At 38.7% G+C, this 12619-nt stretch overlaps 1 protein-coding gene across 4 annotated transcripts in view; it reads right to left on the reverse strand.

The window, feature by feature from the left end:
- The window catches only part of nphp4 (nephronophthisis 4), a 151033-nt gene that overhangs the window by 95003 nt on the left and 43411 nt on the right, over positions 1 to 12619 (reverse strand). For all 4 annotated transcript variants that reach the window (XM_069527117.1, XM_069527119.1, XM_020088675.2 and 1 more), the window contains one exon: positions 935 to 1113. In XM_069527117.1, the coding sequence (XP_069383218.1) occupies positions 935 to 1113 (179 nt within the window). The remainder of the gene's footprint in view (positions 1 to 934; positions 1114 to 12619) is intronic.

Consider the following 12619-nt stretch of genomic DNA (forward strand, 5'->3'; position numbering starts at 1 on the left):
AAAAAGATGGTTTGAACCACTCCCACACGTAGAGGGTTTTAAATATTGAAAAATATATCAGATTGCTACTCGTTATCAACTAGTAACCCGAGTTTAGAATGGCTTTGGTGGAGGAAACTCAGATCAGTGCCTTCCTAGATGACAGAGGAGATTGACAGCACGTGTGGAGAAAAGGAGCAATAACATTTCTGAAAGGATTCAAGCTCAAGTTGAACCCGGCATGTTAACAGCAGACTGCCTTCAGAAAGGGTACACTGCTCATTTGCATAGACTCTGCAAGTCCCTGAACGTCACTGGAGGAATGAACACCCCTCATCTGAAACATGGTTGATGTATCTGTGAAAACTGGAGCACATGACTCCACAACATCTGCATATTTATCAGACTTTTAACTGCCCTGTGTGGAAGCAGCTGTGCAGGAAGGGGTTGAGCTGATACATCCGAATTGGAGAAACATCCAGCCTTGTGGCAGCGTGGTGGAGCGCTGCCTCATCCAGCAAACCTGGACAGAATGTTTCCTGTCCTCCCACATGATAAAATAACTGCCCATCACTGACTATGATGTGTTGAGGAAAACAGACACCAAATATATAGCAGGAGGAAACTATGAAACACATGGGTTATAATAAGTAAAGATACAATGGTACATGTTTCACTTTTTCCAGAAATATGGAATAGCACATTCATTGCAACCTAGCTTTAAAAAAAATAGGTTTTGCTGACTTTATTACATAAACTTTTCTGCCCTTCTGCATGTCTATCCTCAGAAGTACCTGCGCCTGGAGAGGCTGATGAAATATCTTTAAAAATAAGCACAGCTGAAAATATTTTTGCACATCTGGGGATTTTGTTTAACAGAATTATGCTCCACCATCTCATGTAACCTAGAGTAACAGCTCCACTGCAGACATATACATGTGTTTTCTCTGCTCACCTGTCCAGGGTGCTTTGCTTGGAGGCGCTGTCTGCTCGACCTCTGGCTCCTGAGGCCAGGGGCTCCAGCACCACCACTTGGGGCTTGTCGAGGAAACACCAGCCGTTGTGGACACCGACGTGGAGCCTCCTTTCCTGGATGACAACTGCTCTCTGTGTCCCTTCCGGTCCAGGGTGTTTCTGAGTATCATTGAAAAGAAGACAGGTGTTATTAACAAACAATACAATACTAGTTCAACCACTTCTATACATCTGGCATACATATTCCACTTTCATTTCGAAAATCTATTTCCACCATCGGACATATAACTTTCCTTCTCACTGTATGGTTTTAAAACTGGTGTCCACACACTTTGTTTTCTAGTGCAGATACTTACAGAAATATATATTTAATAATCTTTATTATATATATCTTAAAAGCAAATCAGACATCTTAAGATTCTCAAATGTCTGACAATTATTGCATCATAATTCAAAATATCATGAAATGATGAGGATGATGAAAGATGTATATTTGGTTCAGCTCATCATGATCTGAATCAAGAACTATATTATAAATAATGACAGAAGTGAATTCCTTTAATGTGTCCAATGTCTCAAATATAATTATATTATATATATATATATATATTATAAAATAATAATTTATCTAAAGATGACTGTGAACTAATATGTGGCAATCAAACAATAAGTCTTGACCCTGATCTGCTGTCTATGTCCCGAAATATTGATCTTTGCCCCCAGACGCTAATTCGTTGTCAGACGACAGCCAACAGGCTCAGCGACTAACGTGTGGGTAAGATTTGTAATTGGGTAATTGATTATTACCAATTTTTGACAGTTTCACTTTTGGTTTTACTTTATTATTCAAAAGGTTGAGACAATCTAACTGTGGTATGTTGTCCTCTTTAAAATCCTCTGACTGTGTGTCTTGCCCTGTTGGCGGTTAGCAATGTCTCTGTGCTCCTGGTTCTCAATGTTGTACTGAAATACAACAGTACAAATAGCTTGTAATGGAATTACACTTAAATGACATGACCACATCTTGTTATAGGGACGATATGATTCTTTTCTTTTTTTAAATGTATTGCATGAGCTAGTTCACTAATGTTTACATAAACAAATCATGGTGTCAACAGTGGCGGGTAGACACTGTGCTGCCACACCAGAGCTGCTGCTGCTAATGCGCAGCTGACTGAATACTGTTCAATGATTGACTGTAAACTCTCTTTCCCCCCTGTGCAGAGCCACGCTCAGCTCGCCTCTCGTCCCACTTCTTCCCATTGTTTGACTTCGCTCACTTCCCTCTCTCCGTCACATGTCTCACTCCCACTCTCCTTTTCTTTCGCTCTCTCTTTTCTTGTCACCCTCCTCTCGCCGCTGAAAACCTTCTCCATATCCACCCACACCTTCTCAATCACATTAGCATATCAATTCAGCTCTTTTTTAAAAACAGCAGTAGCAGCAGCCCAGCCTGCCTGGTTATTGTACAGCCCACATACCCTGCTGCTCTCCTCATGTTACATCTCTGTACTGACTGACTCCATCCCTCTATCTGTCTCCTTGTTTATCCTCCTCTTGTTATCGTTGCTCATTCTCTCATTTACAGGCAATGGCAGATATGTGCTCAGAAATCTATCATATTTATCTTTAGTGATGTGGATGGAAGATTAGGGATCTCGTCATAGCCCCAAACGCTTCGTCTTTCCCCTCAGAGGTTAAAACCAGTAAACCTCTTGTTTCATCACCTGCTGTATTTTGTTTTTACAATCTCTTTTGTTTAAGTTTACTTTTTATTTACCTTTTAAGAGGACACGGTGACTCACTAATGCAGCGCTCTATGTATAGTTTGTTTTGAATCGTGTCAGCTCTCATTTGGCTTTGGGAGTGTTACGTAACCGTCTTCCAGCTGGATCACATGTAGGCTGAGGCTCCATTCAATTATCATTTGCCCAGCGAGTGCCAAGACTAAAGTCTTAAGACTAAGACCCTCACAGAGGAGCGCACATCAAACGTTTAAATGCGGGGACTCAACCACATGCGCAATGCATGCATCGTGACAAGTGGCATAATTAGTAATCACCAGAGAAAATGGTGAAAAACAAACATACATTGAAAAACTAGCAACACACACTTGAGATGGAGAGGTGTTGCGAATGAGAAAATAAAAAAGAAACCTGGATCTGTCCTATATAAAAGAAGAATATTTAGAAATTATACACAAAGATGTGTTTTATTCATATTAAAATATTACAGTTAAATGAGTACATTGTGTGACTGAGTTCTCTTGTTATCATGCGTTCATTAAATTTAATTCTTACAGGTCTCTCCGGAAACCTGACCAATCAGTGAGCTTGTGTTAACGCACTCATACATATGGGTCATCAGCACTGCCAGATGTATGATAATTCTTAAGTTTGTGAAAACATTTCGACCTCTGTACGATTAATAATACCAAAATTTCAATACTGTGCAAGAATTACTTAACGAGTATAGTAAAATGGGCTATTGATCAAACGTCTGTGTAACACTTGTGATATATGTGGATATGGATCATGCATCTGTCTTTCCAGCCAATACTTGTTCATCCAAACTTTTGCTATGTGTTTAATGAAAGTATTATTTATCTATAAACAATTGATATTTTCTATTTATATACTATATTTGCTTATGTATCATTATTGTTTTCTTGGAAATGAGGTGCAATAATTTTACCCAAAATACAATCGCCCCACTGATACGATGCTCTCCCATCTGGCAACGCTGTGGGTCATGGCCACACCCCCATTCAGACCAGTTACTCGGGCCAATCTCAACCATTTATCTCAAATCAAGTATTACTGGGTTTGATGTGATGATTTCTTGTGGTGTGATGCACCCTTTGTGCAGTTCAATTTCCATTATACATCAGATTCCTGCACCTAAAATCATATCATGTGTAACTTGGATGGCTACTAAGAAGTTTTTAAAGTGAAACTGATTAAGTAATCTATAATTGACCTTTGTTTTTTCCTTCTTTTTTTCCTTCTTTTACACATAGCTGTATGTACACATTCATTTTAGATTGCATGCCAAGTATCTTGGACACAGACAATTCCTTTGAGATTAATTAAGTTATTTTACTTTACTTTATCATATTTAAAATTATTTTTGGGCTAAATGCATTAAATACAACTGGTATACATGAGCTATGTGCAGTTTTCTTGGCACATCATTACATTGTCTTTAATTGACCTATATCCACAAAAGTTATCCCTTTCAGAGCGTAGCAGCACAAGCACGACAGGATATCTGTAAATAACTGCTTCCAACGACATCTCGATTATAATTACGACTGTGTCCTCCACAATCTGTCTACTCTCCTTTTTCCTTTCCGCAGCAGGAAGATGACAGAGAAGTGGCTTTGTCTGATGTTGGACAGGTCTGCTATGAAGTGTTTCAGAAGGAAAATAAAAGAAAGACAGGGAGAAAGTTGTTTATAGGAGAACATCAGTTAAAGTGCTGCACTCTGTTCTCTGCATCCCTCTCCTCACTCCCGTCCTCTGAGTTTCCCTTTCATTTATTTCATTGCTCCTTTTTCTCACTCTGTCAGTTTCTCTTTTTCTCCACCTCTCCCGCTCACTATCCTTTCTTCTCCCCCCCCCGCCTCTGTCTGCTGCCGTCACAGATTTCTTCCTCCCTCGCCTGAAATATGAATATTTTAGAGCTAAGAAGCTTAAAGGGAACAATGAAATGGCCCCCAAGTTAAATTATACTCCATTTCCAGAGTCATTGAAGAGGGACTTCTCTGAGTGATGAGCGCACCGGTGACACAAGGGTGTGTCTTTCTCTCTTTCTACACACAAATAAGCTTGTTTTCTCCTGCTCTTCTGTCACATTTGTCATGTTTCGCCATTATATTGCTTCTAAAATCACTAAACCAGGCATCAGCAGTGTAAGCCATCACCATGGCCCCAAAAGCATATTGTACACTTGACACCGAGGTTAAAAAAAGAGGGATTTCTTGGAAGCTAATATGCCTAAATGTTGTTTGTATCATTACAGGAAAAGGAAGAGGGAGGCAGAATGAAACTAATTTGCATGCTTTTGGAGGCGGTTTGTTTTACAGCTTTGTTAACACAGTAAACAAAAGCAGAACATTGTAGGAGAAGAGTTGTTAGTGGGGGTTATTTTGTCTCTCAATTAGACAAGTTACCCTTGCGTGGGCATCTTGAAAGGGAAACAAAACATTGTGCTTAACCATCCATTTCCTGTTGGAGGAAAAATAAACTGGGAAAAAATGAAGATATATATATGTTTGTATCGAAGCCAGTGCAACAACATTATCCATTAATTATTATACATCCAATGCATGCATTAGTGCATGACGAGCAAGCCAAAGCTGAGTTTACACCAACACGGCCTCTAGGGCTCAACATAAATGTTCTTAAACAGTACAACCCACAATTCCCATGTGTACGCAATCTCTAGGAAAAATGACAAGATTCCTTTGAAATCTGTGTCTGGGATAAAATGCTCACCAGCAAGTCAAAGATAGATCTGGTGGGAAAACATATCTTATCTTGGAAAATAAAAAATCCTAATGAAAATAAAGGGAATACATTTCTGTGGAGGGCTGTAGCACATAATATTTTGTAGTTTGTATTTGACTCCATTCAACATGAATGGTATTAAATCAGACATGGGTCTTTTTTTTATTCATGAGGGTTTTTTTTCTCCCTTTTTTTCCAAAATAAATCCAAAAATATCCAATATAATATAATATCCACAATAAAATGACAAGGTACAGAGGTGGGAGACTATTTCCTGAATTGAGTAACATTGTCAAATATACAACAAAAAGATTTGATTTACCAGTCCAACCACAGGGGAGGTGGTGGGAAACAGAGTCATGAAGATAAAATATTAGTAAGCAACATTTATTTAGTTGGGGACACTGTCATTTAAATATAATGGAACTGCTGGAAATAGTAAGAAAGTCATTTAGAGCAAATTTGGAAATAATAGCAGTTGGGAGAGAAATGGAAAGCAGGCAGCAGCTGCCTCATTGTGCAAGTTTGAGAAAAATGAGCGTAGATTTTTAGAAAAGGATAAATTAGTTTCTGATGGTTATTTCTTTGTGCTCGAAGGACAAGAGCAAACTCTCTCATATGAAGCTCAAGACAACAAATAGGCATTGACCCTATATTCACTGTCAGGACAGGAACAGTGACAAGGTTTAGTGGAAATGATGAACAAAAAGGCTAGAAGTCCAAATGGTCGTCTAAAAACTTTATTAAAATATTTTATTCAATTTCACAAGAAACAGTGGCTACCATATTTTAAGTTTTTAAAACCATTTAAATATGTTGCCTTGGTTTGAGGGGAAAATGAGATAAAAACTGTCTAGTATTTTCTTACATATTGTACACATAGTATGGTCTAGACCTTTCATTTTTTTATCAGAACAATATGACAAGATCAGCTGAACTCATTAGAGTGCATACCTCCGCCAAGGCCAACAGTTCCCTCGTGAAACCACATTTATATTCACTAGATCTGGATTTTTAATTGGATCTGTAAAAAACTGCACACACTCATAAATATCAGTCCCCATAAACATGCCTGATCCATGAAGAATCCTTTGAGAAATAATGTTTTAAGAGGCCCAATCTCGATATCTTGAAGCAAGAAAAAAAAAAAATCCTGGATACACTCCCTGATCCAGATCCGCACCACAGTGTAATAGATTTGTCCTTGGGTGAGGCTCCACCCCTACACAAAATGTCTTTCTTTCAAAAAGTCGATTAGGCAGCCTTCAAATAATCCAGCTAAACAAACAAATACAGACAATAATAATTGCAACAGTTGATCATTGACCATTCTCATGCCATAAAGTCTCCACAATACGTTTCTTCCAATTCAGTTCAAAGTCGGAGAAACCTCTCCATCAGCATTTAGTTACCACAAAGATTGAAAGAGCAGGTTTGCTCCCAAAGAAAAACTTTATACGATGACTCATCTAACCACATGGGAAGACAGAAGCTTTATGAAGTAGCTGTTCAGAGGCACTGCAGTCAAAGCCGCAGCTATTAGTGGTGGAAGGCTCCATAATAGTTTGAGTAAGGGGATAACAACACACAATTTCAGACAGACACACACAGAAAGTGACGGAAGCAAATGTCAGGCCAGTGCCCTGTCATCAGAAAGGTGAGTGTGTTTAAAGGTTAAGTGTGAAGAATTTAGTGACATCTAGTGGTAAAAATGCATGTTGCAGCTGAACACCCCTCATCTCACCCTCCACATGAAATAGACCCTGTGGCAGCTTCAGTGGTCATAAAAACTCAAAAGGTGTTTAGTTTGTAGAGTTTGGACTACTATAAAAAACATGGCAGCCTCCGTAGAACAGACCCGCTCCTGATGTAAAAATAAAGTATTTAAATATAAAGGGCCTTTTCTAGGGTAAAGAAAACAAAAATATATCCCCATAGATCCCTTTCACCTAAATCTTACACACTGAACCTTTAAAGTGTGTGAAATGCTATTCAGCCATTAGAGTTTACTTACTGATGACCTTATATTGTGCATAAAATCACTCCCTAATTGCTTTGTTGTCTTTGCACCATGTTATTTGTGGCATATCTCGCTTTAACTGGGACATCCCAACAGTAGAACAAAAGCAGTGGTGTCCAATTTTTCTCATATAGGCTGTATATAAAGATAGATGGTATGACAACTCCCCAAATAAGAAGCCAAATCATCTTGCTCACCTACTGCAGTCTGGCTGCAGTATAGGTCAAGACCCTGCCTCTTCTATGTTAGAAGTCAGGACATGAACCAAATTAAGAAGTCAAAGTACACATCAATTCTTTTTTATCATCTGTCATTTTAGTTAGTTCTTATCACACTGATGTATGTCTTAATGTTTATTTTTCCAGTAAGTTTGGTTTTATTGAGTTTATTTGATGCTATAGTAATTGGTTGAGTGCATGTATTGGCAGGACCTTGATACCCCTGCTCCTTCCCTTGATTGCGACTCTGGGATATTTTTGCTTTATTTTTGTCCAGAGGGAGGAAGAGGAAACAGGAGGAAGCAGTGCCACATCACGGAGAAGGATTACTTTAATTTCCCAGAACCAAAGTCTGCAACATCTCAATTTACCCCTTACTTTAAAGCAAACAGTTTTAATATTTATTGTGTTTGTCGTCATGAGTGAACAAAGATATGGCTTTAGATGGCGTAAAGCTAATTGATGCTCTACTAATTCTTTGGAGGAAAGAAGAACTCAGAGGAGGGTGGAGTAAAAGCAAATTCAATTGCACATTTTTAGCTGAACATGAATAACACAGTGAGAGGAACAAGTTGTCATGTTCATGTGAAAGAGGAGCTGACTGAGCTGCCAAGGCAGAGTTCGGCTGAAATATATTATCACCAAAATAATTCACACCATCCTAATTACATCTTTTCTTTTTTTATCTTGACAGAATGACTGATGATGTTCCCTCTCATTTCTGATTATCCACATTATCTCATATTATATTTGATTATCTGTTTCATCTGTTTGCCAAGCCGCATGTAGATGCTTATTTGTGTGTGAGAGCAAACAAACCCTGTGTGCAAGAAACTATGAAGTGATCTATAACAAACAAAAGTGCACTTTAAGTTATTAGAAAACTAATCTCGCAATAAACTATAGGAACCTCCAAGCAGATTTGATTTATTTGTTTAAATATTAGTGTTTAATTTTCACAGTTTTGCTGGGGACAAACACGGGCAACAATTATAAACAGAAAAAAACTACAAGTAAAATCGATCTGACTTGAAACTTACATCAACCAGAGCTAAATAACATTCAGTAAAATGTTATGAGATAAAGTCAATTGGTTACAGTATCAATTCAAGACACATTCACTGCTGCCATAATAATGTTGGAAAGGAGAACATATTTGAATGGAACTCTATTTTCACACCTTCAGTGTTGCATGAAACACAAACAATGAGGAAGTCAAGGACATTTCAGAAAAACATGAGCGTTAAACTGAAAGAGCCATTTGTGGTTGGCCAGCAGAGATGTCATGGTAATGAAATTGCTGTTGCCCACAAGATTTTTATTGTCGTTAACTATTAGGTATTTAGTCCTTGAAAAAACGGAAACAGATATAAAAAAGTTAACACCTGGGTTCGGTGTTTCATAGTTTTAACAAAGTAGATTTCTTTTTCCAAATGGTGAATAATGATAAACTATTAGCTATTGTTTAGTAAGTCTTGTTTGTTATGTTGTTAAATTATAAAATGAGTGTGTAGGCTGTTGTAAAATGGTAATAATAACTCTACAAATGGCAACTGTCACCATTTTGAGCCTACAACCTACAGACTGAGGACCTTTTGGCAAAGTGAGGACATTTTGGACAGTCCTCACCTTTTTAAACACTTTTAAGGGGTTGTTTGAGGGTTACGACTTGGTTTCTGTGAGTGTCTGAGAGAGAAAGAGCAAGAGTGCGAAAAAGAAAAAGCAGGTGAAATTATGTCCCACATGAGTTCAAATAAGCTAATTACCTAGTGTTACACAACTCAGGCATTGATTTTCCACTTGGCTTTAAAGAGCAGCAAACACAAAGAAAAATGCTTCTCTGAGTTTCTGTGTCCATCACATCAATGTGAGAGATAGGTGATACAGAAACTATAGTGATGGAGAAGACGCTGGCTGACTATTAGCTTTCTGTCAACAGTCAGGACACAGAGCTACACCAAAAACTTGTGTTATAGTAAGAAGAAACATAACAATCATGTTTGACTGTCTTTGACAATGATCATACTCAGGATAAAATGGTCTGAATCCATTTCCTGAGATTTTTCAGGCATCTACATCCTGATTTTTGTACATCTGCAAATCTTCATGCGTGTGTGAGTGTGTGCACGCTGCTACCCACACAGTGGATGTTAAATCCCCCATATTGAGGGTGAGTCATCCATGGCAAGAAACACTAGCAGCATCATTTGCATGCCACTCTCATCCTCCCACTCCCTTACTCCTTAACAGATTTTAACTGGCACAGCGCTTCCACCGATAAATCACTGCTGCCCTACTGCTGAAACACTCCCATAATTCACAAACCCAAAAATATGAAGTCAAACACACTCATACTGCTGCCTTCCTATTCCCCTTCCTATAAGTGTAACCCCATCCACTGCACATTCAAGAACGTCATATGTTGTTGGTTCAACTTGGAAGAAACTCTTAGAGCTGGGTCTAGTTCAGAGATGAAAACCAACAGACATGCAATAGCATAAGCGTACAGGATAAGGCTGGTGTAATTCCATTCTGTTATTATCAACAATTTCTATGAAAGGACAATGTGAGAGGACTTTCTGTCTCCCCTCTCTGGTCTTTTATGTGATTTTGATGATAATACACAAAGCCAAATAACATCAGCTGTATCCTTTAAAAGAGGAGAAAAGAGAAGAGAAGAAAATAAAAAAGGAAGTTGCAAATGGAGATATACAAATACTGAGTCGGAAACAAAATCAATCTTAGCTGTGCTCATCTTTCATAATGAGTTTCTCAGAAACTCACAGCACTATATCAAACATGAGATCAGAGATCAGCTTTGATATAGTTGATATAGATGATGATTAGGTTATTGTTTGGTCAGAACATGCCTGTTTGTTATTTGGTAGTCAAGGGGGTCATGCAGTGTTTTTATATGTTTTACTTGCTTTTGTGCTTTGTTCAATTGAGTGTCAGGAGTTTAAAGTCTACCCCTGGTAAAAATCAAGTTCTTAAACATGTCAACATGTCCACCTTGTGCCTTTTATATGATAAAAGACGTATTTTGAGCAAAACCTTGTACCCTTGATAAGCAGTCAACAACATGGTAGAGTATTTCCTAACAGAAGAGTAAATGCCAGTTTGAATAAAAGTGATTCTAACAGCCAGAGTTTGTGATGGCATGAACCTAAAGCCTATTTTCTACTGGTCGAAAAACCCACTAACACCTGCAACAATTGGCTCCCTGGTTAAACCACTCTACAGTAGGCACGGGTGTTAATTGGTTTCAGCTCCAACCGGCAGGGGTGGAAACGTGACACCCAAGTGAATATGGCAGACAGAGAGAGGTGAGAGAGCTTCTCAGTTGCAGTGACGTTAAGCTCGACGCATCGGGTGAAAAAAGAGGCACACTCCTCAACTGGGAATGAAAATGAGCCTTTTTTCAGTGTGTTCACACGTGTTTTAATAAACCGCATTCGTCTGCTAATTTTTGTGTAAAAGACGTATCGGTAACCAATCCTGTCATCTTGTGCGTGGGACTCGTAGCTGGATAAGGCTCCTCAACTGCAGGTGGCACTGTGAGTTTGGGGAGACGTGGAGCAGGAGCCGGGCAATATTAGCATATTCATAAATCCCAGTCACAAAATGAGGAAGGAAGGAGTAGAGTTAGATTTTAAGGGGGACATTTTTCATAACAAACATTTTGATATGTAATTTTGAGAAACAGAGACAATTTAAGACGGTGGACTAAACTGCTGGAGTGAGACTTTAATGAATCAATCTAACAGAGTTAGTAAGTTAAACACCGTAATTAGCATTAATGTCACTTGGTAAGATTGTGACGATTGACACTGAATTATAAGGACTAGGTTAGTTCTGTACCTACATAGATCATATTTACGATATCTCCAAATACTAGGTCCCCAGAAAATGATTCCCATTCAAGCAAGGCTTTAATCGTGAAAAACTATTACATTCTGTCAATGTTACTCGTGTTAAAAAGTGGGTGTTAGATGTATAGCACATAACAAGTGCACTGACAGTCCATGATGCAGGCCTGAGGGTTTGCAATCAATAAATGACACTTGATTCTGGCACCTCAATTTCCCTGCAAGAAATCGATAAAGTTTACCTTATGATAAAAACAGATAAAAAGTGTCTTAAGACTTTTAAAGTTGTTGAATTTATCTTTTCTCATTCAACCACTGTGCATTTTCTGTCTCGTCTGACTTATGGAGTATATAACCAGTCGCAGTCTATTTCATCTAATCACTGGATCGTCAGTCATCACCAAGACCTGCATTTCATGAATATTTGATGTGAGCCAAGTGCTTTAAACCCTGTTCCTTTGCACGGCAGCAGTTACAGCAGTTACAGGCCTAATTATGATAAGGAGAAGGCTCTGGGTCGGCACATTTAAAGGTGCTGCCAAACTCAGCGTCCTTGGAGAACAACGTTCGAGATGCCGACTATTTTGGAAATGTTCAACCTCCTTTGTCTACTTTGTAGTGCCATGTCCACTGGGGCAGTCCCAGTTTTCTTCTTTTAGGACAAATGAAAACTTCCCGCAGCTTTGTTTCCAGAGTCTTTCTCCATTCATTAAATCAGCCTAAGGCATTTTGTTCTGCCTGCGGCGTGGCAACGGTCCTCGCCTGCTCCTCTCCTCCTCTTCATCTTCTTCTGTTCTCCCCTGTCTTTTGATCACAAGGCACGATGTTATATAATTTTTGACAAGATCTCAGCCCTCTTTTCAAGAATATTAGATTAATTTGGTCATGCATAGATGAATGTCTGTTACAGGTCACTTCAGGTGAAGCAGCCTCTGGCTTCACTCAAACTTGAGGAAAGCAGGCACGTTGAGGAAACCCTTAAACTGACTTGTGTTAAATTTTACCCCGGGGGTCAGAGTGTGTTTCGGGTGGTCAAAACATGGTTGA

This window comes from Paralichthys olivaceus, chromosome 6 (genome assembly GCF_024713975.1).
Source record: "Paralichthys olivaceus isolate ysfri-2021 chromosome 6, ASM2471397v2, whole genome shotgun sequence".
NCBI lineage: Eukaryota > Metazoa > Chordata > Actinopteri > Pleuronectiformes > Paralichthyidae > Paralichthys > Paralichthys olivaceus.